The sequence below is a fragment of the Neodiprion pinetum genome, chromosome 1, assembly GCF_021155775.2.
Source record: "Neodiprion pinetum isolate iyNeoPine1 chromosome 1, iyNeoPine1.2, whole genome shotgun sequence".
NCBI classification, from domain to species: domain Eukaryota; kingdom Metazoa; phylum Arthropoda; class Insecta; order Hymenoptera; family Diprionidae; genus Neodiprion; species Neodiprion pinetum.
This window is the reverse complement of record NC_060232.1, coordinates 36198571-36222494: the sequence shown is the minus strand read 5'-3', so window position 1 is coordinate 36222494 and position 23924 is coordinate 36198571. Positions and strand designations below refer to the sequence as shown.

Genomic DNA, 23924 nt, shown 5'->3' with positions numbered 1-23924 from the left:
CATATATAAGCAGACTTCAGGTTGCTTACAATTAGTCCCATTAGATATTAGTATAAAAAATCAATGTATTCTCTATTTCGAGCAATTGAAAAATTCCACTGCGCATAACTGAGCTATACACTTTTAGGTGCAATCACGTTATCCAGTATTTTTCTTACAGCTTATCTTTACGATGAATTAATCACATGGCCGTAAATAACGGAACAGAAATGGCCAAAGTTTTGGGATTTTTGTTTCATTTTTAATCAATCATTTTAACGCTTATTGTACACTTCATTCGATTTAAATATAATTCTGACATTATAACCTACCGTAGTTGATTACTTATTATTTAATTAAATATACAAATTAGCCTCAACAGTTTGTTACTAGTCTTTATCAAGTTTTCTAACAGCTGTAGTATTTTATACATTGAATATGTCACGTTAACAAGTTAAGATGCATCTCCACTTTGAGTAAAAAATGTAGAGATCAAAGTTTAGTATAATACTGAGTTTGTACTTATTCACGATACTGTATTATACGTTAGTTAAAACGTTAGTTACTCCATTAGGTACAGTCGTAGATCCTGAAGCAGATCTAGCAAACTGTATAAATAATTGTTCTAATGTCGACGAGGATACAGTGAAATCCTCGATACAGCTGTGCTGTGACTTCAATGTATTCATTATTCCAAACATTTTCACCCAGGTTGTCCGATTATCAAGTATGTGATAGAATAGATATCCCTGTAAAATATTACAGATCGTTTCAGTAATCGCCTTACTATTATGAACACTCTGGTGATAAGACGGCGAAATGTGATACTTACCGGATGTTCATCACGTAATTCACAGGTAAGAGAAGATTGGATTTTTTCTTTAATCTTTTTGTGCTCCTCTTCCGATCTTTCCGGGTTTAATTTTATGCTTATATCGTAGCCAGCTCCGTAACGCTGTTTCAACTGCTGACTAGCTCCAACGCAAACTAATTGGCCTCGAACCATGATTAGTAATCGGTTGCATAAAGCTTCACATTCCTCCATACTGAAAAAAATTTTCAATTATTTATAAAAACTAGAATTGAATCAAGAGTAAAATATCAGTTAAAATACCTGTGCGAAGTTAATATAATAGCTTGTCCAGAATTTTGACAACTCTGAAGAACGCCCCACAATGACCTTCTCGCTCCTGGATCCACACCTGCTGTTGGTTCATCCAGCAACACCATTTCCGGATTCGCAATTAATGCCATTGCAATATTCAACCGTCTCTTATTGCCTCCGCTATAGGTTTTGCTCATATTTTTAGCATGTTTGTTCAATCCTATAAGCATTCTATTTTTATAATGGATACCAATACAATGTATTATGTTAATGACATTACAACCAGGATGAAGTAATGTTTCATCAATATGAAGTGTTTTTTTTTTTTCTTTTCATCAAGTATAACACTAGAATACAAGTTGATACACGTTTTTCGCATTCATTTTTCCAAAAATTTTCAAATGATGAAAGCCTAAGAATTTTCCAAATATTTTGCTAAATATCCGCGAAAACGTATACATGAAAATACCAGTTCTACTCACGCAACTTGTCAATCCATAGTTGAACTTCTGAATCAACCTCAGCCTTTGGCACGCCTCTTAAGCGGGCGAAAAGTAATAGATGTTCATAGGCATTAAAAGATGGGATCAAAGCGTTGATTTGAGGGCAGTATCCAATTCCTGCTAAGTACTAAAATTAGGGATTTCAATAATTTTTTTTATCATGATTCATGCCCTGTAAGAATTTTACTTATTTTGGATGAAAGGAGAATGGTAATTCCAATCTTTACCTGCTGACGATTGATTTTGATATTGTTACGACCACGAATAAGAATACCACTTGTGGGTACATCCTCGCCAACTAACATTCGAAATGTAGTACTTTTTCCAGCTCCATTAACACCCAACAAACCGAAGCATTCATTTTTCATGACTCTAAAATTGACTTCTTTCACTGCTTGAAGTTTTCCATAACGTTTACTTAACTCGTAAGCTAAGAAAACATTTTCATCTTCAAAATTTGAATCTTGTTCACCTGTTACAGTTATTATTAAATATAAAAACTATGTTTTCTACAATACCATTAAGTTAGCTGATACTGTTTCTTGACTTGTGTAATTTTGTTGAACGAATGAAATGATTCCACTTACGCTGATTAATCGCTTGCTGTACAATTCGCTTTTCATTTACAACATCACTATCGATAGTTTCGGTATCACTTAAACCTACTGTTTCAGAAGATTTCATCTTAGATATCAACTTTCCAAATGCTCGATGTTCGAGTAAAAATAAAATCATCAGAAAACCAATTGGTGTCAATGCCAGATACAATACGAACTCTTCTAATCCAGCATCTGCAGTAAAGTCACCAAAATATGGAACTCTGGCATTACACTTGCCGTCTGCGCAATCTAAATCTGAAAAATAATAAAAGTTGTACAAATTGTATGTACGGACGCTGCATGATAACATCTGAATTTGTGAGTCAGCAAATATCCTTCTAGCTTTATGATCACTCAACTAAATAATAAACACTTACTGCAGCAGGGGTCCTGAAGGAGACAAGCTATTTGACCAAAACTGTTTGGCAACCCGCGGCATCTGGCATTGTTAGCCGCTACGTCCAAGAATTTCGAGAATCCAAAAGTGAAGCTGACATGGGGCAACAACGAAAATAGTCTTCGTTGAAGTAAAAAACCTACACCATATGACTCCATGTATTCCAATGCCAAGTTTATAAACACCTGAATTTCCGCTGTGAAAATCAGAAGCAATAAAATGTAACAATTATCTACTGCGAACAGGTTGGCAAACATAAATCACTGTACCAAAAATTTAACTCACCAATTATAATATTCGCGAGACAGAGGATTAAAAGTACTACATAGAGCGGTTTTTGTGTGAAACTAAATACGTAGGCCAGCAGTAGGAGATTGATACCAAAAAGAAGTAATAGCAATGAGAGAATTCCTGGAACATCAATCACATTTAATCATCTCACAACAAGACAACCGTCCTTTAAGAGAAAAGTGTTGAATCTAAATAATGAAACATACCAATTTCCACACTGTAATATGTTTTTGATTGAAAAATGATATCCATTATCACAAATCCTAGTACTGTGACAATCGTCGCTATGATATAAATGCCATAATCAAAAATGAACATAGTTCCCCAGTACAACATGGATGAGACTCCTGTCATTCGTTGAAGTTGTTTAACAGAAGTAGTAACTTCCATCAGTGGATTAATGACAAACAACCCAACAGCGATGAAAAAAACGCTTATAAACAACATCATTTGCAACAGATTATCCGACTTTATTGTAAACTCATCATAGAGATAGTCGACCAATGATTTTGGCAAGTTTTCAATATTTGCTGTGATCGAGTATGCATCACTCGCGAACGTCTTTAAAAGTGAATTCGAGATTACATTGACACTTATTGGTGCACTCAATGTCGCACTACCAGAATAAAGACCATTTGCTGTAATAGTCTCGCCAGTTGAATCAAATTCTGCAGAGACGACTATATTGTTCCTGTAATATACAATGCCTGCTGTAGCTTTCTCCAGTAGTGCTGAAAGGTAACATCAACAGTTCATTAAGTGATAACTGAGAAAGGTAGACAAACTCAGCACAAGTCAATTTATGCCCATACTTATGATGAAATGAGAATCTCAATATTATATCTGAAGAATAGTATATCAACGAACCATCGAGTATATTAACTTCAGATCCTAACAAAGTTGCTGTACCCCCCTGGCCTTCAATAACCGCTGCATATGTGTTTGCCAGGTTTTCATCTTCGTTATATATCAGAGCCTCCGAATTCGGATAGATACTAAGACTGAGCGGTCGGTAATTTGTGCTGCTGGTCACTTTCATAGCAAAAATCGGCATTAATATTACTGCAATCAAAGTTCCAAAAACCTGTAAAATAATTTTTTGTAGTGATAAAAAAATAACTACTGCAATTGCAAGTATGGTTCACCCTACATACAATTCTTTCAATACACACCATTCCAATTAATATCCCTCGATTATTTTTAGCATAAAAAGCTTTCTTTGCTAACAACGCCCAAAAAATTTGTTTCTTAAGTTGCAATCCTGTCAATTTAACATTTTGTTGACAACCCAGTTCTTTTTCTTCTGCATTACCCGCAGGTACACTAATTTCTTCATTTTTTTCATCTTCCTTTTTTTCTTTTTCATCTTCTTCTTCAGCAGCTCTTTAACACAAGATTTTATCTTATCAACATTGAATAAATAACAGTTGACGCTGAAACTGAAACTGTATTTGCATTTGTCAGGACGATAAATATTTAATCGTCTTACATACTTCAAAAACACCTGTTCTAGAGTAATCATGGATACGCTAACACCAGAAATACCAAGCTCTGCTTTCATCAGTTCTATTTTGTCCAAGGTCTCTGGCAAGGAATCAGTCATTGGAATGCTTATGACTATTCTGCCGTAAGTACTTGTATCTATCTTTGCATCAGTCCCAACTATGGCTTGAATTTTGCCTCGATCGTACCATGACTCTATCGAAAGAGTAACTTCCTGATAGTTCTTACCTGTATTATTTCAATTGCATATTCAAAACGTTAATATCAGAGGCTGGACAATATTGATTGAAAAAAGAAAAAGTACACAATCACCATAGAATTTTTTAAGAAACATTGAAGTGCCGTAACATTTCATATTCCCATTGTGCATAATCGCAATTCGATCTCCAAGAACATCCGCTTCCTCCATACTGTGGGTTGTAATTATTATTGTCTTCTGCTTTCGGAATTTCTAATTAAATTAACAATAACAAATTTTTAATTCACCGTACCATAAAAGCATTCACATCAGTTTCAATGATTTACTGTAAGCGTATACTATTTTCCAAGATACGGTAATTTATTGAAACTACAACAATCATGAAAGTGAATTGATTTCAGTAATACCGATCATTCTAGACTCACCAATATGATCTCCCATGTCACTCTACTTGTTTCTGGATCCATACCTGAGGTTGGTTCATCTAAGATCAAGGTCTGGAAATTACAGATGATCAAGTTAGGTCTGCTGAAAATCTTGATTTGTATTTTACTCAATGTCCAAAGTTTCAAGTTGATTCGAGATTAGGATATTTGCAATTCTATATGTGTATAGTGTTATGATATATGTTCGAAAATTGTAGTTTGTTACTCACCGATGCGTTGCCAACAAGCGCCATCCCTAAACACACTCTTCTTTTTTGACCCCCAGAGAGATGCTTCGGGAGGGCGTTTCGCTTTTCACTTATTTTCAGCTTGACTAGTAATTCTTCTACATCATGTATGACCTCATCTCTTGTTTTCGTCTTCTGTTTTAACTGTACAAGGAGTAAGTAATTTGTTATCAGCACACAGCAAACTATTCTTCATGAAATTTGTCGCATTCCTTAAATTTTTCAATTTCACTAAAACTGGTTTCAATTACAACAATACTATAAAATTATACAGACCATGTAAGGGGCAATTATAAAATAATTTACCAATCCAAATAACTGCAGTTGTTCCATTACGGTAAGATCTGAGAATAGCATGTTCTCTTGTGGACACATGCCTAAGTCATCCCTAATTGCTTGCATATCACTGTTTATATTTTTACCATTGACCAATACCGTTCCTGATGTAGGTGAAGTTAAACCTTAACAAAAAAAATTTGAAGGTATATCTCACATAAGAATACGTTTAAAGTCATGCAAATTTCCAGAGAACGTTGGTTTCAGAACTAACCAGTGAGGATTGACATTGTTGTAGTTTTTCCAGCCCCATTGTGTCCCAATAAAGCAGTTATTTGTCCTTTGTAAAAATCAAGACTGATTCCACGAACCGCTTGCACCGTCTAAGGACCATGGACATTTTCATTCATGATATCTCATTATTTACACACATAGGCTTGAACAATTATTGTTATAAATACAAACACGTCAAAGTTAGGACATTGCATGAAAGACTGTAGTGTTTTCGTGCTACTTTCGTGTTATGCAGTATTTAAATACACAAATTTTACGAAACAGACCTGCGATTTTAAATATCCAATGGTGTAAGTTTTTTCCAAATTTCGTATCTGTATTCCAGGTGTTAAAGCACCTTCAGCCACATGTTCCAATACTTTAGGCTGCCCGTTAGAAGCACCATTCAACACTACGTCATTACTCTGGCCATTGTTCACCTTATTTTTCTTGAAAGCCTATTGAACCATAATAAACTATATTATAAGATTCCATAGAAAACGACTAGAATCAATGTAGTTAAGAATCAGAGGTTTAAGCACTATTCTTATATCAAGGTATGAGACATTTTTATGTCATTACAAGTAGATAAAATTGGTATCGGGATTCTATAGTTTGGCGTATTGATAAAATACTAGACCTTGAGAAAAAAGAACGGTGATTTCCCTACACCATATTTGCCAGGTAAAACAGCATCGAGATACAGGGCAATAAGGAAGTGGAAAATAGTAGCAACAATACTAAAGATCATTATAAAGCCGAGAGTTCCGTCAAATCCAAGTACTTCATGTTCCGTTAAAAATAAATTATTCCACTGTACTCCAATTACTGTAACAGTAAAAACATGGGTGTGAAATGAAATAAGAATCCATCCATTATTTCACTTAAAATGAAATGGCACTACGTTAGGTTAGATAAATAATAAATTTGTAAATAACGGCTCACAGCTCACATAAATTGTCGTAGCTATTGAATTCGTCGAATATTCTCATCGCAGCTGCAGTTGGGAATAAAAATCCAAGATACGGAAGAACGCTATACAGCTCATTGGTTTCAAGTTGGTTGACAACTTGCAGTACGACAAACACTATCAGCATCATTGTTGCTTGAGCAATTCGAGCTAGAATGTGAAATTACAACAGCTACTTTATTTTCATTTTTAAATCCTATATGCGGGAGTTGAGAACATAAGTGATTTAACTTGGAAGTTGAAAATAATGAGCAAAGGTGTTCCTAGGCTGATACAAATCAAGTGATGGAATATTCAAAATTTTTACTCAATACTTTTCCTGATAAGTGAAATTTTACTCACATTCTCTCAAGAGACAAATGTATGACAAAGGCATGTTTGCAGAATTTCTTAGGGTGACTAAAGCTTTTGTATTGAATAATGCATTTGAAATAAATAATACACAGTCATAAATCAAATCTGGACACACTCACCTTTGGTGAAGTAAGAAGCTACGTGCAAACAGAAAGCATATGTGTGAATAAAGTTTATCAAAATTGCCATCCAAAATATGAAGCCATTGCTATAGTAGTAAAACGGTAGCTGACTGGACGTGAAATACACTTTGACAACTATCGTAATTAGAAGAACGGCTACAGTGCCCAATACGAAGCCAATGATTAACCAGCTCAAAAAATTTTGATATGTTTTCACACCGTTCATCTTCAGCAGGGCCTAAAAAAGTGAAAAATGTATAGTGATGTCAGGAATACCATATTCTTTTACACGAGTATCCCTATTTTCTCACTATCAAGAAACTGATTGGATACACTGCAACTTTTAAATCACTCTGACTAATCATCTGAATGTAGTCCAGAAAACAGAAGTACCATTTGTACATTACTGTTGAGTAAACGATGAGCATTTACTTTGTACGACTTGAGAAATCAATCAACTACTCCTAATCAACACATGCAGTTCACTTTTATTACTCACAGACACGTAAGCATAATTATTTTCATCACCTTTGCTAGTAGTTATACCCAAATGAAGTGTCTAAGTTTTTAATAAATATATACTTCACAGAACTAGTAGTGCTTGTAAAATCTGTGGAACTCTTCAACCTACGTGTCAATATTTATAACTATCCTCTTATGCTAAAGTCGATGGCCCTACTCACGTTCACTCCTGTGTCTTTTTCCGTAGTGATGTAAGATGGTACCAAGTATAATGTTACAATGAACATAATCGCTGCCCAGGTGCCAATAGTATCACGAAAAAAAAGTTCACTCAAATCTGCAGATTCATATGGGGGATATGGCATTTTTTGTAGACTTCTCTGTAAAAAATTTCCTTTTCAAATATGCAATTTTCAATGTAGTTAGCGAAAACATGATCAGAACATTTGATGCCGTAATGAATATCAAAAACATGTTACAATTTCACTGTCTTTGTTGCTTGTCCAGATAAAAATATGTAGATTTTATACACATATTATATTATGAATCCATTTTAAGTTTAATTTCTTAGCAAGAGTTTTCATCTACAAGCATAAATTTATAAATTGAAAATAATATTGATTGAGAATTATGCGCAGGTGAAACTAACAAAACGATAGTAGCAACTACCTCATTTTAATGTATGAATTTTGCAATCAATACATCGCTTTGCAGATAAATACTGTTGCATCTATAACAAACATACTCACTTTTGTTAATGATGATTTTAATGGTTTAGTCACCTCAATCGAAATAGATGAAATGACATTTGACATGAAAAATAAAAATATGAGTAGGATGAGAAGCTAGGTCAACATTCAAGGTTTCCCAAGTTATTTGGCTCAAAGTAACTCCTTAATATGATCGATCAACATACCGTTGGCATCTGCTCGGCATAGGCAGGAGCGACTCGACTAATAAACGAATCATCTACGCACATTTGTAATGCTACAAATGGGATTTCATCTATTAGAGTATCAGCTACAGTACTAGGCATTCCGTAATCAGAATCAACTAATGAGCTCTTAAGTGAACGCGAAGTCTTCATGGTGTACACTAAATTCTGTACAGAATCCCCGACAGTCCCTTCAAAGACAACCACCAGGACTGAAATTGTCAAATCCTGTGCTTGTTGCGCTTCATAACCCTCCAACATAGTAGATTCCGTATCAAAGCCATAGAGTTCTGAAAAAATACAAAAAGTAAATTTGGGCAATAGTTTTCTTGAATCACTTATAGAAACTTTCTGATCAATCTCATACTAATGCAATTTTTTAATTTAAGGCCTCCAAGTTTTGAAAACTATAGAATTGTATATTTAGCATCAAAAAGTATAGTTATACTTACGGCTACTTGCTATTCCAAGACATTCTGTAGAGTTCTCCATTAAACTGGTGGTGAAATCATTTTGGGGTAAATAAAATATGCGAAGTAGATCCGGGAAAAAGTTACTTTCCAAGTAAGTTCTATTCTGTACTGGGTATATCGTGCTATTGGTAACGACAGTAGTTCCACTAGGTATGAGTGTCCTGAGGGCCATGATGATTGCAATAATGCAAGCTGGTGTTACAACTTCAGCGATGGTTCCAATCCAGTGTCGTTTACGTATTATCAAGTTTTTGTGCAGTAGGAGGTACATGATTCGCCATCCATCCCCCATCTTGGTGTAAATATGTTTGTAGAATAACGTCGTACTGAAAGGAATTGAGCAAGCCACCTGAACTATTACGTTAACAATACAGCACTACAAGGATAAAAACAATAAAATTCGTCATTCATAATTACTTATACATACGTGCAAAGAATCGTTCTTTTAATGTCTCAGTTTATGTGCACAAACGATGTTATAAATAATTCATGATTATTGATGACTTCTAGGAAAGCTAGACAAGGTTGGATTAATAATTTATTAGAAGCTGAATCGGTGACAAAGAATTACCGACAACACTACCTATACAGAAAATGCATCAATGGCACAAAAATTTTGTGCAGGGTATAATTGTAGGAATTCAAAAATTAATTTTGTCTACACTCGTTTGTTTTATGTGAATGTATACTCCCGCACTAAAGTACACTGCACGTTTAACTGCCGCACGGTCAGGATCTTGCTGACAAATCCAACAGAATTTATGATCGATGTCCGCTTTGTCGATTTACTGATAAGATATGGTAACATGTCCGGTGTAGTTTCCGAGTTAACTGCTGGCTCCAAAAATAGCCAGCCAACCCTCTAAAGGTTAAACTTGCTGTACACTACATTATTAAGTATTAGGAAAGGCATTGAAAACAATAACATTGCAGAATGTATAATCGCAAGTTCCAGAGCTGAGATTCGTATAAAAAAAATTATTATTCCATAAGCTTTTACACGATGTAGAACTCAATCCGACATAAGCTTTGCAACGTGATATTGCAATTTCAGTGCCAATACTTCTCAGGAAATTTATGATTCATAACTACATTATCAATTAAGTGATAAGAAACTCGTAGATCCACCAGTCAAGATACAATGCATCAATTACATCGAATTTTCACTTGAAGAAATTTGATAGGTAATAGACACAATCGAAACGTTTACATAAGACTTGTATTTGGATAAAAATAGATATTTAAAAAAGTATGGGTGAAAATTGCAAGATTGGCATTATAATGTCAAAGGAAAAATTGGCAGACAATTCAGGTGTAACAGTAACTTTATTGTTACAGAATCGACTAATAATAATTATTTGCGTACAGTGAATGGGCATGGTTTTGAATATTTTAATTAATTTTAGAACTACAATATACCTGATCCACCTCACTCCCATTACGAAACGCCAAAAGTTCTTATCCCTGAAGAATATCGGCACATTGATCCACCCCGGCGGTATCGTGCGTTGCGTTGTCATCCCTTAATTCCAACCAGTAAAATGTATCAATTTGCAAGGGCTCTGCTCGCATTGCAAAGCTGCGGCGACATCGAATGAATAAAGGGTTGAGGGTGTACAAGCGTGACACTAGGCATAAGAGAGATAGCATGTAACCTTAGAGCTTATAGACCATGTTATCCGTGTCTAGTGACAGTCGTCAACCTAATTATGTTATCAATTTTACCTAGGCATGCGCCACCGCAGGCCACCCTCGTTGCTGATGACAGTTTCAACTCAATGAGGGTGAAAGCCTCCGACAAAGGCCGCCGGCGAGAGACTCAAGGTCAAGCTGTTGTTGGAGAAACATGTCAACCACGCAACGTTTCAACACAATTTTATGATATATTCCATGAAAATATTAGGTTGGGAGTCATTTCGTGAATTCTTGGGAGTATTCCGCTAATTATTATAATGGGTCAAATTCTAGTAGATACAATATTTTTCATTTATTCGCACTCGATTTGCAACGTATCTCTGATCTACGCTGACGGAACATCTGTACACACGTTTTATCGTGTTGGATTCTGACCGATTCACGGGCACGCGCATTTCGCTCAACCCATCCAAAGATCAATATGTCAATATAAAGAAGTACCAGACGACTCATCAATCATGATTGTTAATCTAATCTATCAGTGGACATACTATCTATTATTTTTATACTGGCTTTAATCGTAATGATCCTCAAGGCCAGAATTTTGGGGGAAAAAAATTGAGACCGCATTTGTAAGTCACCTGTCATGTTAGGTCCCTTGAATACTTTCCTCGAAGTCATCCTCGCAGTTCCTGCAATCCCACAGTCACTTCAAATCAAATGAAATAAGCTGAAATCATAGTACATTCAATCATTACTCGTTTGAAGAATATGCCTTTTGTATGAACGTTCTCCAACTCCAGCATTTTTACAGCCGCGTAATTTCGGTGTTCAAATTAATTCTGATTTAACTTCAAGTTCTGACGTAAATTTATCGCATTTATTTGTTAATCATTCATTACGGGTAAAATCACAAAAGCTGTATGTATACAGTATCAATACCTTAAACATATCACACATCAGAACGTTTCGGTTTGTTTGAATTTTTTGTTTTTGTTCAATGTTATCTTTTTATTTCAATGCATACAAACATCGATATTTTGATCATCCAAAAAATATAAAAGCTCTCGCTTATCCACACTCTCTGTATTCCCCTTCTCCCTGAAAAAAAACTTCAATGTACATGCCTAATCGTAATTGAATTCAAAATACAGGTGCACTATAGCTTCATTCAAACTTTCGTACAAACATAGTTCTGCCAAAGTTTGTTGTCTCGTTTAGGTATGAAGTGTTGACAAAATTTGAACATATGAGAGATGTCCAAAAATTCCAAAGATACTTCACCTTCAAGCCCTTCAAGCTACGCAATGATTTTAATGTAATAATTTTAGGGCTGAAGTTTAGGCACAAGTATAATACCTTATTTCCGTGGAAACAAACAAAAAGAACTAATGATCTTACAATAAATTTGTAAAGTTAATGAAAAACTAAAAATAGTACAGATCTGCCTTAAATGCAATTTTTGAGAGTACACTTATGAGAAGTAATGGAAACAAGAAAACATAAAGCTTGACTTTACCAGTCGTTTCCTAACAAAAGGAATGATACATATTTCGCTGTTTCGATTTCTTGATACAAGTGTACTATCAATCAACATCCTACAAAATATATTTACGTAAGTTACCATTATTACGATTAACGTTTCAATTATTGTTTGAGATTATTAGATCTTTTACAGTTATAGTTAAAGTAAGCGCAATTAAATAGTTATAAAATTTGTATGTAAAACCCCAATTTGATATACACATACAGGGATTAACATGAACTTTGGGATCTTGTAAAAAAAACTGCTATTCAACTGCAAGTCAAGATGTCAGCTAACAGCAAGAATAGATCTACTCTTTTATATTTTATACCAGTAAGGTTAACCTTAGACACAACTTTCTTCGGCTGCAGTTTCCGATTGTATGTGATATTGCGTCGTAGAGTCTGTAGGCCTGGCAAACTGCATAAACAGTTGTTCCAACGTAGACGTAGATACAGTGAAATCTTCGACACATTGGTGTACCGATTGGATATCGTTCATTGTCCCAAACATCTTCACCCAAGTCGCTTGCGGGTCAGTCACATGGTAGAATAAGTATCCCTAAAATAATTAAGGCAATATATATTATTTGGAGTTATTTTTTATTGAAATGTTCAACAGAAACTGAATAACTAGTTTGACTTACAGGGTGCTCATCTATTAATCGACAGATGAAATTCGTTTCTATTTTTTTCTTAATTCTCGTGCAATTGTGTTCGGTTCGTCGCGGATCCAGTTTGATTGTGATATTGAAGCCTGCTACAAAACGTTCTTTCAACTCCTGACTAGCTCCGACACATACTAGTTGACCTTTCGCCATTATCACTAAACGATTACACAGAACTTCGCATTCCGCCATACTAAAAATGAATGATTTTGGTTCAGAGACGATTTTTTTATTACACGAATTTACTTTCCAATAAAATCATAAATGACAAAGCCCTGAAATAGCCCATTTCTTTGTAAAAAGTGTTTCTTGATTGGACATTCAAATACGTATCTAAAATCATGAAAATTGTTTCATTATGTATACCTGTGGGACGTAAGTATGATGGCTTGGCCAGATGCTTGGCAATTTTGAAGAACAGTCCATACTAATCTTTTGGCGGCTGGATCGACACCAGTCGTTGGCTCATCCAACAAAACCAGTTCAGGATTTGCAATTAGTGCAATTGCAATATTTAAGCGCCGTTTATTTCCACCACTATAATCCCCACTTGGTTTTGTTGCATGTTTGGTCAATTCTATACATTAGAATGTGTGAATTAGCCTCAAAGTACCGACTTAACTAAAATCGTTGCAGAAAAATTTCACTCATCTCATTTTACTATTTTAAAACGTGCAAACCATTTTAATAATTTAACAATAGTATTCCTACAAGTTCGAAATCAATTGCGATAATTATACTTACGCAGCTTGTTAATCCACGAGTAAACCTCTGACGCCACCTCATGTTTTGGGATGCCTCTCAGACGGGCAAAAAGGGTCAACTGTTCCACTGCATTAAGACATGGAATCAAGGCATCAGTTTGAGGACAATAGCCCATTCCAGCCAAATACTAAAAAAGTAAAATTTCATAAATAATCGAATAATAAGTGTTACTGCCCTCTATTTTGTGCACTGTCAAGTTACATTATCTGTAACTCTTTACTGATACCAATTTTCATACAAGATTCAAAGAAATACGCAAAATTAACACATACGTAACACCAAATTCTACTGACAATAATTTTCAATTCTTATTATTTATTATGCTTTATGATTCTGAAGTTGTATGAGTAGTAGATTTTAAAAAAATATGAAGAGACATGCTATTCTTTACCTTGGTTCGATCGGAATTACTGCTGTAGCGACCACGGTAAAGAATACCACTATTCGGGATTTCTTCACCAACTAACATTCGGAAAGTAGAACTTTTCCCAGCACCATTCACACCTAACAATCCGAAACACTCGTTCCTCAATACTCTGAAACTAACTTCTTTGACAGCTTCCACTTTTCCGTAATGTTTGCTCAGTCCAGATGCCAGAAAGACATTCTTGATCTCAGAATTAAATTCAGATGACCCTGAGAAAAAATTATAATGAACCAGTTTCTAATTGGATCGAAATATATTTTATTTCCCATGTTGAATTAACACATGTACTTTGATGTGTTACTTTAAAATGAGTACTAGTACTGACACATCATTTATTCTAGTAAACAATTGAACACTACTCATACTAATCAATACCTCTGTTAATGTTATTAATTTCTTGGCATACGATTCTTTTTTCTTCTTCGACTTTCCTGTCTATTGTTTCATCAGAATAACGCTTTGAGTGGTGGTTCGTTACTTGGAATTTTGATCGCAATTTTGCAAACGTCTGCTGCTCTAGTAAATAAAGGATGCCCACCAGAATAATCGGGGTGAATAATAAATACACAATATACTCTTTGATTCCGCCTTGTTCACTAAAATCACCCAAAAATGGTAACGGATTTTCGCAATATCCATCAGAACACTTCAGTGCTGAAATCAGAAATCTGTTTAATATTTTTCCATGGAAAACGGTTAGGAACAAGGTCCCAAATAATTTGTTGAAAATTATCCCATACCACAACAGTAGTCATTAGTATCACAAGCAATGGCAGTTGAAAGTTTAGGCATTGCTCGGCACCTTGCATTTTTGAATGCTATTTCTTCCCACTTCATACATCCAAAAACAAAACTGATGACAGGTGCCAAAGAAAACATTCTGCGCTGAATTACATTTGCCCATTTAACATTATCCATGTAGGATAACACTTCATGTAGTGGAACAATGATAAATACTGTAAAACATAATGAGGAAATATGTTATAATTAAAAAAAAATTCTTTAATGATTATATGAATTCCGAAAAAAAAGTTATAGACCCTCAAATGGTCACAAGTTTTGATTTGCATAACACAAGCAGTTTAAGTATAAGCTCACCTATTAATAATGGTATTCCACTCAAAATTGAATACACAACATGGAATCGTTTCTTCATGAAACTATGTATGTAAGCCAAGAGTAAAGCATTGATACCAAAAAGCAGAAATAACAGAAGTAAAACCCCTCCTGAAAACATGTGTTTTACGTTATAGATGGAAATTATGAAATGAATAGAAATTATAGTAAGCCTAACTCACCACATTCTGAGAAAAATACAGCTGACAAGTGATCGAAAAAATCCCTACAAACAATACCAAAAACGGCGAATAATGACACTAATATATAAAATCCATAATCAACCAGAAACATTGTTCCCCAGTATGTAAAAGGCGAAACACCAGCCATCTGCTGTAACTGTTTAAATCTTGTGCTATTCTCAAGTAGCGGATGTATGACGAACAAAGCAACAACGTGAACAAATATTGCCATGAATAAAATGTTTCTCATTAGCATTTCAACTTTATTCTCCATTCTCTTCTGTGCATCTTGCACTAACGATCGAGGCAATTGGCCGATACTTGCATCGATTGAATATTGATCGCCCGCCACTATCTTCAACAGTAAATTTGACATGGTATTCAAGACTATTGGAGCACTTAATGTCGCTCCGCCAGAATATAAACCATTTACTGACACACTTGAGTTAAATTCAGCTGAGACAATCATTCGAGTTTTATAGTATGTCATATCTTTTAGAGCTCTGGATAGTAACCCTGCGAAGAAAAACCATTTAATAAATTAACAGAGACGAAATTATACAAGTTCTGTACGGCATTGTCTACTTAATATACTTATATGTAAATAATTGGTTCTATACACATGCATACATAGGTTTGAAAATTCAGGTCGAGCATATTTTAAAGTTGAAAAAACTTGTTCTTCAAACGATTTTCTTCACAATGATTAATTTAAAAACTTCATTTAAAAGATACTTAAGCTTGGTTTTGCGTACGCACCTAACAGTTTCTGTATATTACGTGCTTCAATTTATTTGTATTATTTTACTTATTTTAGTCATGAAAAATGTAAATTATCTAAGAATACATTATATACCTTTGCTCAGAGAGACTCCAGCTTCAGTGACATCGATTTTAGCACCCTGGTTTTCAATTATCTTCTTATACATATTCCCTAAAGTTTCATCTCCGGAGTGTATCATCACTTCTGGACTTTTATATGTTCGAAGCTCGATCCGTAAATTTTGTTTTTTCCCATAATCAGCTGGGTTGAAAACAAGCGGCAATAATATCGCTATCAGAGTTCCACACACCTGCAAGATCATTATGGTCATGTTATTTGTTTTCATTAGCAGGGTAAAATTAGTAAGAACACAATTTAAACAGGTTTGTTGTTATTTATAAAAAAAGACTATACTATGATCATCCGAACACAGATGTAGAATAAAAAAACAAAACTTACGAGTGCTAGACTCACACCCTTGTTAGCTTTGAAATAGGTCATTTTCTTTGCTAACAACGCGTAAATCATTTGCCAAGTAAGGTCCCAACCTGTCAAATATTCGTACCCTCTTAAATCTTGTGCTACTTTCCCATCAACATTATCTTCCGACTTATTTGCTATTTCTTCATTATCGGCAGCCCTTTATTATATAGAATATTTAATATAATATTACCAATATGAGACATACAGCGTATAATAATTATAATATACCTTAAGAAAACTTGTTCCAAAGTTATTATTGACACACTGAGACCAGTAATTCCCAACTTTGCTTTTTGATTTTCCATACTGTCCAAAATTTCCGGTAAAGAGCTGGTAAATGGAAGGTTTATAACAATTCTGCCGTGCTGAGTCACATTTATCGATGCATCGCTACCAACCAGCTCTCGAATTTTGTCTATGTCGTAATTTGATGTTGTTGACAGCGTTATTTCATGATGATTGTGCCCTAAATTGTCATCAAGTTATGATAATGATCAATGACCTATATTACTTTTATAAAATTATCACATATTTTCGTGAAGTTGCCAATATAGTCACCATAGCATTTTTTAAGGTACATCGGTGAACCATAACACTTCAGTTTTCCTGAATCCATGATTGCAATTCGATCACCCAGAACGTCAGCTTCCTCCATACTGTGTGTCGTAATTATAATCGTTTTTTGATCACGGTATTTCTAAGTGAAAACAATTATTATAGCGCAATTATTTTCACCAGTAGTTATCAACATGAACATCATTTAATAATTAGTTGATTTGATACTAACAGTGTTTTAGCGAAATCAAACTTTAGTGAGAATAAAACAAGCAAATAGGTATATGGCAAATTGATTTCAATGAAAATTATTACCAATATAGTGTCCCATGTCCCTCTCTGTGTTTCTGGATCCATACCCGATGTTGGTTCATCTAAGAATATAGTCTAGGAAGGAAAGTTTCACTAAGTCAACTGCATTTGTTTACTATTTTCACAGCCTTGCTGTGGACGGTAGATATAAATTACAAATATCAGTGATGATGAACGAATTCACAACTCACAGAAGCATTGCCAATAAGTGCCATAGCTAGGCATAGTCGTCTTTTCTGACCACCGGAGAGTTCGTCTGGCATAACATCTCGTTTCTCTTCCATATCCATCTTTTTCAATAATTCGTCGATTTCTGCCATCAACTCTTTTCTGGTTCGGTCTTTTTGCTTCAGCTGTAATGAATTCATTTAATTAATCAGTGAGTAACCGTAATATCAAGATTCACAGAAGCAAATCGCTGCCAAGTGTCCATAGGCCGGCAAAAGTCTTTTATCCGGCCCAACTTCTACCCGAAGTGAGGGTGTCATATCTCCAGAATGAGTACATGTTTTTAAACTCACAGGCCTGAGAGATCTTCCCCATCCGACCTTGTTCTACAAATCTTAATGAAATCTGTACTTCAATTTTGAAGATATTGACATCCAAATTTGATTAAAATGAAAAATCTTCTCCGTACCCAGGATTTAGGACGTCAATAAGTGATACTGACTCAATAAGCGCACAGATGACTCGAGTTTCAACCTGATGCCATGAAGTGCAATTTGTTTGCCAGCCATGTGTGAAAGTCTAATGACAAAATAAGAAGATCCGAAGACAACGGCTTTCGTCTTTTCGTTGTTAAATGTAAGTTTGTTGAAAGAAGTCCAGCCTATTATTTAACCAGCATTTGCACTCATTCTCAGATGGCAGGTCGTCGGATCCTCAAGACTTTCAAGACAAACACTACGTAGTTTCTGCGTTCCAGGTACGCTACCTGGTAAAACTCCACTTCCCGGACTAGCGGACTAACATTTATTACCCATTGAACAATCCTCAAGCAGCTGGGGCGTGAGGTATCTGCTGAATCTCGTATCATCTGGTAAAACACTGACAACGAGTAAGCGAGCGCACGAACACAAAAACCAGCTACACTAGGCATCCGACCCCGAGCGAGCTTTAGCGAGCGAGGGTTTTAAAGCTAGTTGATTATTAGAATCAATAAGAATGTCAGTGAAAAATAGATGTATGACTCACCAAACCAACTATTCGGAGCTGTTCGACTACAGTTAAATCTGGGAACATGGTATTTTCTTGAAGACATACGCCCAAATCACTTCTGATCCCATCAATATCCGCAGTTATATCTTTGCCATTAATTTCCACACTTCCCGATGAGGGTGATGTCAAACCTTCAGGTGCACAAACGTTATCAAGTTATATATTAAACGGTGCTATTATTCCTCCAATAACTGTATTAAATATGTAATCGAATCGTTTTAAAAATAGTACACAAAAAATTACCAGTCAAGACTGCAAATGTTGTACTTTTTCCAGCACCATTGTGACCCAGCAAAGCAGTGATCTGCCCCTTGTAAAATTCCAAACTGAGTCCTTGAACTGCTTTGATTGTCTAAACACATTGAAAGTTTTATACAATCAATTCAATTCAATACAATCTGTGACAGCATTCAACTGTTTCTAAGCGGTTCGATTACAACCATATTCAATATATTTCAGATTCGATCAAATAAATTCATTGTCAGCAAGAAAATCGGTTGATCATAAACATATATTTGATTACTGTATTTCTAAAAATAGTTCGTATTTTGAAAATTTTCAGATTGTACTGTGTCTTACATTTCGTTTGATAATTCCACGTATAAATCGTTTCACCAACTGTGTCAGTTTTACCCCAGGATACAAGCTATTATCAGCAACATGTTCATATATTTCTGGTTCTAGAACTGGATTAAGCATACGTGTACTTTCAGAAGAGCTGCACACCTTGTTCTTCTTAAAATACTGTTGAAAAAAATACAGTATAACTTACGAAAGTCAAATAAATTCTAACACAACGAACTTGTACAGGTTTTGTAATGTATTTTAACAAATTTGTGATGATTATATTTCAATATTATTTCCATCTCACACTTTCAGATCATTGAGTATAAATTGTATAGCCAATAGTAGTATAATCATTCACATATTCCAATCAATCAGATTCACTTACAGAAGACGATACAAACCTTGATGAAGAATAACGGAGTCTCATTGATACCATATTTGCTCGGTAGTACAGCATCCAGATATACAGCGAGGATGAAATGGAAAACTATTCCCATAAAGTTCGATAACATTATGAAGCCAAGACTACCCCAATAATTCAATGCTGGATGCGTTGTCTCAAGAACGTTACTCCATTGTGCTCCAACACCTTTTAATGTCGACAACAGTGTAAAAAACGTAGCACTTATCAAAAGCACTTTTTTATTGTGATTTTTATGAATAAAGTTCGTCTTACTCACGTTGATTTTCACGCCTATTAAGCTCATCAAATATCCTCATAGTAGCCGTAGTTGGGCAAAGAAATCCAATCCATGGTAAAAAAGTAGATTTATCATAGTTTTCAAACTGGGTTGCAGTTATGTTTATAATTAGAGACACCGTTGTTGCCACTAGTTGTGCAAGCCATGCTGAAATTTCGAAAGGAAATAGATCAGAAAAAACAAATTAGAACAAACTGTAAATCTTAATCTCTGTTGTGGTAAAATTTATAAAGATACGGGGAAATGTGCAGCAAGTTAGCATGCTTTTAATATACTTACTTTTTGAGAAGTACGTAGCCAGGTGGAGACAGAAGGCATAAATTGCAGTAAGGTTGATGAAAAGTGTTAGCCAAATTATGCAGCAGTCAGTGTGATAGTAAAACGGTTTTTGGTCAGATCGAAAATTCAATTTCACAATTGTGGTAATTGAAGAAACAATGATGATGCTAAAAACCATGCCACATGCTATCCAGCTTAGAAAATTTTGATATGATTTTATTCCATTTATTTTCAGTAGAGTCTGAAAAATCATAAAACATGTTCGATTTTAAACACCGCTTCAAGACGAAGTGGTTATCATATCATCAACTTCTGAAAACGAAGACAAATTTTAGTGCCGGAAATGTCGAGATGAAGACGACACCAAGCAGGGGGACCTCGTGCCACCAGCCCCAAGAAAAGGCGGAAGCAGGAGGGCAGAGAAGGAAGAAGTGGGTCTTCTTTCCGCCATTACTCTCCAACTCCCAAATAATTCCAACGATGTTAAACACTCTTGCCTAATATTTTTGATATTACTTTGGCCAATACTTCTCAATCAAAGTACTGTTTTGTTGATGTTGTAATAACCAAGTGCAATTCAATTTAATTATTTATTTTAGAACGACTGTAGATATAGTGATATATTTACATTTACACCAGTGGATTTTTCTGCACTGATATATGTTGGTATCAGGTAGATTGTTGCAAGGAAAATAAGTCCACCAATTCTACAAATCACATTCTGTATTTGAAGTTCATTGGCATTAACTTTATCATATGGTGGAAATGGCATTTTTTGGAGTGAAACCTGTAACAAATATGTAAGAAAAATTTATAATCTTTATGGTGATATACATATGATAAGCATTAGTTGTTGCAATTTCTTCAGTCTTCAAATTCTGTCTTTGTTGCTCCCTTGCCTCACCGACTTTTATAAAAATTGACACAAGGCTAACAACTTATTAGATAATGATAAACTAAAATCTTACTCCTCACTATCTTTAATATCAAGACCGAAGATGTGTGAAGATGTGATGTGAACAATATTACATATCGATACAAAATCATCATATCAAAATAGTAAATATAATTGAATAACCATACCATTGGTTTAATTGCACCATCGCGAGCTTTACTTTCAATAAATGCATTGTCCAAACAAATCTGGAAACCAACAACGGGAATCTCGTCAAGTAAGTGATCCGATGCTGTACTTATGCCTTCGATATCAACATCAAGTAATTTATCTGGAATTTTCTGTGATGATCGAATAGTGTAGATCAGTTTTTTTGGATCAGAGAAGTCATCCATATCATCAAAATCAATTGCAAGGACTTTAACTAATGAATCCGTTGCTTGCTGTGTCTCATAATGGTGCAGCATGACTTCTTCCGAATTGAAGCCAGAGAGTTCTGTAAAATTATAAAAAGTTGTTAGAAAAAGGTCTCAGATGAAATTATTGTTGTGCCCAGTTTCTTGAAATCTGGGCGATGTTGAAAATTGATAGTAGATGTCATCTACCACTTTTTTTTTTTTACTTTAGCTCTTAAATACTCTTTCGGTTTAGTTCTAGTTTTTCAGTCATGATGTTTGCAACTTCTTCTTACAAATTCCCTTCATTGAGTTCAGCTCCTTTTATTAGAAAGTGTTTTCTTCTTTTTTTTCATCTGCCATTTTTTTATCCCGCATTCTACCGCTTGAATATTTATATTAAATGACACCAGGGTCCTTACTAATGCTACATAACAAGGTATATAGCAAGCAAATGTCCCGAGATAGTTTGAGTAATAAAAGTCAGGAAAATTCATGATTTGAAATTCCAACAGATAATAATATGAATATGTAGAGTAACATTCTGATTGCAAATATATTTTTTCATACATCGTATGGAAGAACAAATACTTACGACTTGGTAATATGCCCATACATTCTGTCACATTTCTCATGAGATTTTTCGTCAGCTCAGTTTGTGGTTTGTAATACAGACGGACACGAGATCGTGAGGTATCCCGTACCACCTCACTACTTGTTCGCATTTCATAGTATGTGCTGTTACGAACATGTATAGGTTCGACATCTAAGTTAGATCTGACTGCAAGGATTGTCGCAACAATGCATGCCGGTAATAAAATCTCAATAAGAGTTCCAATTAAGTGCCGTTTGCGAACTATGATATTTTTGTATATGAGAAATCCCGAATGTTTCAGTCTTGTGCAAAAATTGTTTAGCAGTGAAATACCCATTTTTCTTTCTTCTGAACTTGACAATTTCAATAACTTTTTCAAGCCTTTTATTCAAATCTAGTACCTTATATCTCTGAAACAGATTTAAGTATTTTATAACTACGTTATGTTGTAGAATTTTTTCAACAAAATACTCATAAAATTGCGTCAAGCTGGCAGGGTACCAAAATAAAAAATTAATTCCCACATACATTCACATGAATGATGATATTCTGGTTCGTAAGAAAGTTGTTTTCTTTAATTTCAATTTTTCAATGATTTGAAGACTGAAAAGAGGTCATCGTTACACTCAGGCATCTGCGAAGCGTCGTATAACCAGAGATGGTATAACGGTCCGAATCACAGGGCATATTGGTTTTTGAGTATCCATCAGTCTAAAGGGTAGAAATTTCGCAAAATTATTGCGATAATTGTTAATGCACACTTATAGTTAGTTCCCCACAATCCGATGGCTTAGTAAAATCAGTTTGTTTCCAATACACGCCCACGATAAAATGATTTACACGTAGCTACCAGCAACAAGGATCGGACACCCGTGTCCGCAATGCATGTTTATCCACAGTCGAATGGACTCGCGCTTCTATGCTGTGTAATTCAAAAGGAAAGTCCCCGGGTACTCCCCGTTTAACGTCAATCCGGAAGAAAAAAGATAAAGCTGCGTTGAAACCGCAGGCCTCCATGGACGTCAATTGCTTCTGACTAACTGCGATTGAAGATTGTGTGGAATTTTATCGTGCACCATATAAATAGCAATGACGGATGCAGAACACTGGTGTAGCATAACGTACACCCTGATCACCCTGATACTGTGTCAACGTGTGCATATGTGTATACGCGATTGCCTACATCAGTATACAGTAGGCGTGGGTGACGCTAGACTCCCTAACCAGAGATGAGTAGGGAGATCTCCAACGCTCGGCTTTTCGTGATACCAGCTAGATTGGAGCGTCGACGTGACACCTAGGCGGCCACGCACCGAAGGTGGCCCATTTCCGACCTGACACCTAGGCGGCCATGCACCGAAGGTGGCCCACAATCGTGTATATATAGATATACTCGGTCCCTCGAGCAAGTGGTTGCCAATCGCATCCTTGTCCCCGCTCGCACAGATGTTTCCAGGAATGCAAGAATTGGGATTTTTTTGTTTCAGTTATGAATGTCAGCGAATAAAAGTATCTCCAGATTTGATAAATCTTGGAATCAATTAGCGGACGCTGAACCAAATTAATTAACTATTCCCAGTCCGAATACTTTTTTTTTTTTTTTTAATATATATTATTTTTTTATTGATATGAAAATATGTGACGCCTGGTATTCTCGAATATTTGTGCACGCAGTCTATGGAAAAATATACGAAGCCAGCTCGATAACATTTATGCAAAATGTGCAATGGG

General features: G+C 35.2%; 2 protein-coding genes across 6 annotated transcripts; both read right to left on the bottom strand.

Moving 5' to 3' along the window:
• Positions 1–77: 77 nt before the first annotated feature.
• LOC124210856 (ATP binding cassette subfamily A member 3) lies at positions 78–11825 on the bottom strand. Of its 3 annotated transcripts, XM_046609303.2 has the most exons (28): positions 11691–11825; positions 11390–11478; positions 10839–10943; positions 10533–10741; positions 9093–9439; positions 8623–8930; positions 7928–8086; positions 7242–7482; positions 6751–6918; positions 6439–6626; positions 6086–6256; positions 5800–5908; positions 5556–5710; positions 5232–5393; positions 5002–5073; positions 4690–4828; positions 4368–4605; positions 4047–4257; positions 3742–3958; positions 3081–3605; positions 2869–2994; positions 2564–2779; positions 2175–2441; positions 1815–2059; positions 1567–1714; positions 1094–1304; positions 812–1025; positions 78–728 (listed from the first exon to the last, which is right to left on the bottom strand). In XM_046609303.2, the coding sequence occupies exons 4-28, from the start codon at positions 10631–10633 to the stop codon at positions 519–521; spliced, it is 5148 nt and encodes a 1715-aa protein (XP_046465259.1). In that variant the 5' UTR covers positions 10634–10741; positions 10839–10943; positions 11390–11478; positions 11691–11825; the 3' UTR covers positions 78–518. The 3 variants fall into 3 exon arrangements, with proteins under 3 accessions (XP_046465259.1, XP_046465262.1, XP_046465261.1); XM_046609306.2 differs by lacking the exons at positions 10533–10741; positions 10839–10943; positions 11390–11478; positions 11691–11825 and adding an exon at positions 9541–9975 and having other exon boundaries at positions 81–728; positions 9093–9462; XM_046609305.2 differs by lacking the exons at positions 10533–10741; positions 10839–10943; positions 11390–11478; positions 11691–11825 and adding an exon at positions 9541–9975 and having other exon boundaries at positions 81–728.
• On the bottom strand, positions 11607–23326 carry LOC124210857 (phospholipid-transporting ATPase ABCA3-like). Of its 3 annotated transcripts, none has more exons than XM_046609310.2 (26): positions 22722–23326; positions 22194–22603; positions 21392–21699; positions 20937–21095; positions 20309–20549; positions 20009–20176; positions 19730–19917; positions 19341–19505; positions 19005–19113; positions 18738–18892; positions 17735–17896; positions 17547–17618; positions 17235–17373; positions 16905–17142; positions 16653–16833; positions 16287–16503; positions 15431–15946; positions 15231–15359; positions 14873–15088; positions 14508–14786; positions 14097–14341; positions 13685–13832; positions 13307–13517; positions 12920–13133; positions 12618–12834; positions 11607–11849 (listed from the first exon to the last, which is right to left on the bottom strand). In XM_046609310.2, the coding sequence occupies exons 2-25, from the start codon at positions 22528–22530 to the stop codon at positions 12619–12621; spliced, it is 5013 nt and encodes a 1670-aa protein (XP_046465266.1). In that variant the 5' UTR covers positions 22531–22603; positions 22722–23326; the 3' UTR covers positions 11607–11849; position 12618. The 3 variants fall into 3 exon arrangements, with proteins under 3 accessions (XP_046465266.1, XP_046465265.1, XP_046465264.1); XM_046609309.2 differs by having other exon boundaries at positions 11607–12834; positions 22722–22904; positions 23044–23325; XM_046609308.2 differs by having other exon boundaries at positions 11607–12834; positions 22722–23325.
• Positions 23327–23924: the final 598 nt, after the last annotated feature.

What these genes read in the sequence shown, in the direction of transcription:
- LOC124210856 (XM_046609303.2), bottom strand. Translation starts at nt 10,633, where the DNA reads ATGACAACGCAACGCACGATACCGCCGGGGTGGATCAATGTGCCGATA. An exon ending in AAAAAGACACAGGAGTGAAC is followed by an intron (nt 7,483 to 7,927) that starts GTGAGTAGGGCC and finishes TCACTTTTTTAG; the next exon opens with GCCCTGCTGAAGATGAACGG. An exon ending in ACTATGGATTGACAAGTTGC is followed by an intron (nt 1,305 to 1,566) that starts GTGAGTAGAACT and finishes GAATGCTTATAG; the next exon opens with GATTGAACAAACATGCTAAA.
- LOC124210857 (XM_046609310.2), bottom strand. Translation starts at nt 22,530, where the DNA reads ATGGGTATTTCACTGCTAAACAATTTTTGCACAAGACTGAAACATTCG. An exon ending in CTCCGTTATTCTTCATCAAG is followed by an intron (nt 19,506 to 19,729) that starts GTTTGTATCGTC and finishes TTTTTTCAACAG; the next exon opens with TATTTTAAGAAGAACAAGGT. An exon ending in TTGGAACAAGTTTTCTTAAG is followed by an intron (nt 16,834 to 16,904) that starts GTATATTATAAT and finishes TATATAATAAAG; the next exon opens with GGCTGCCGATAATGAAGAAA.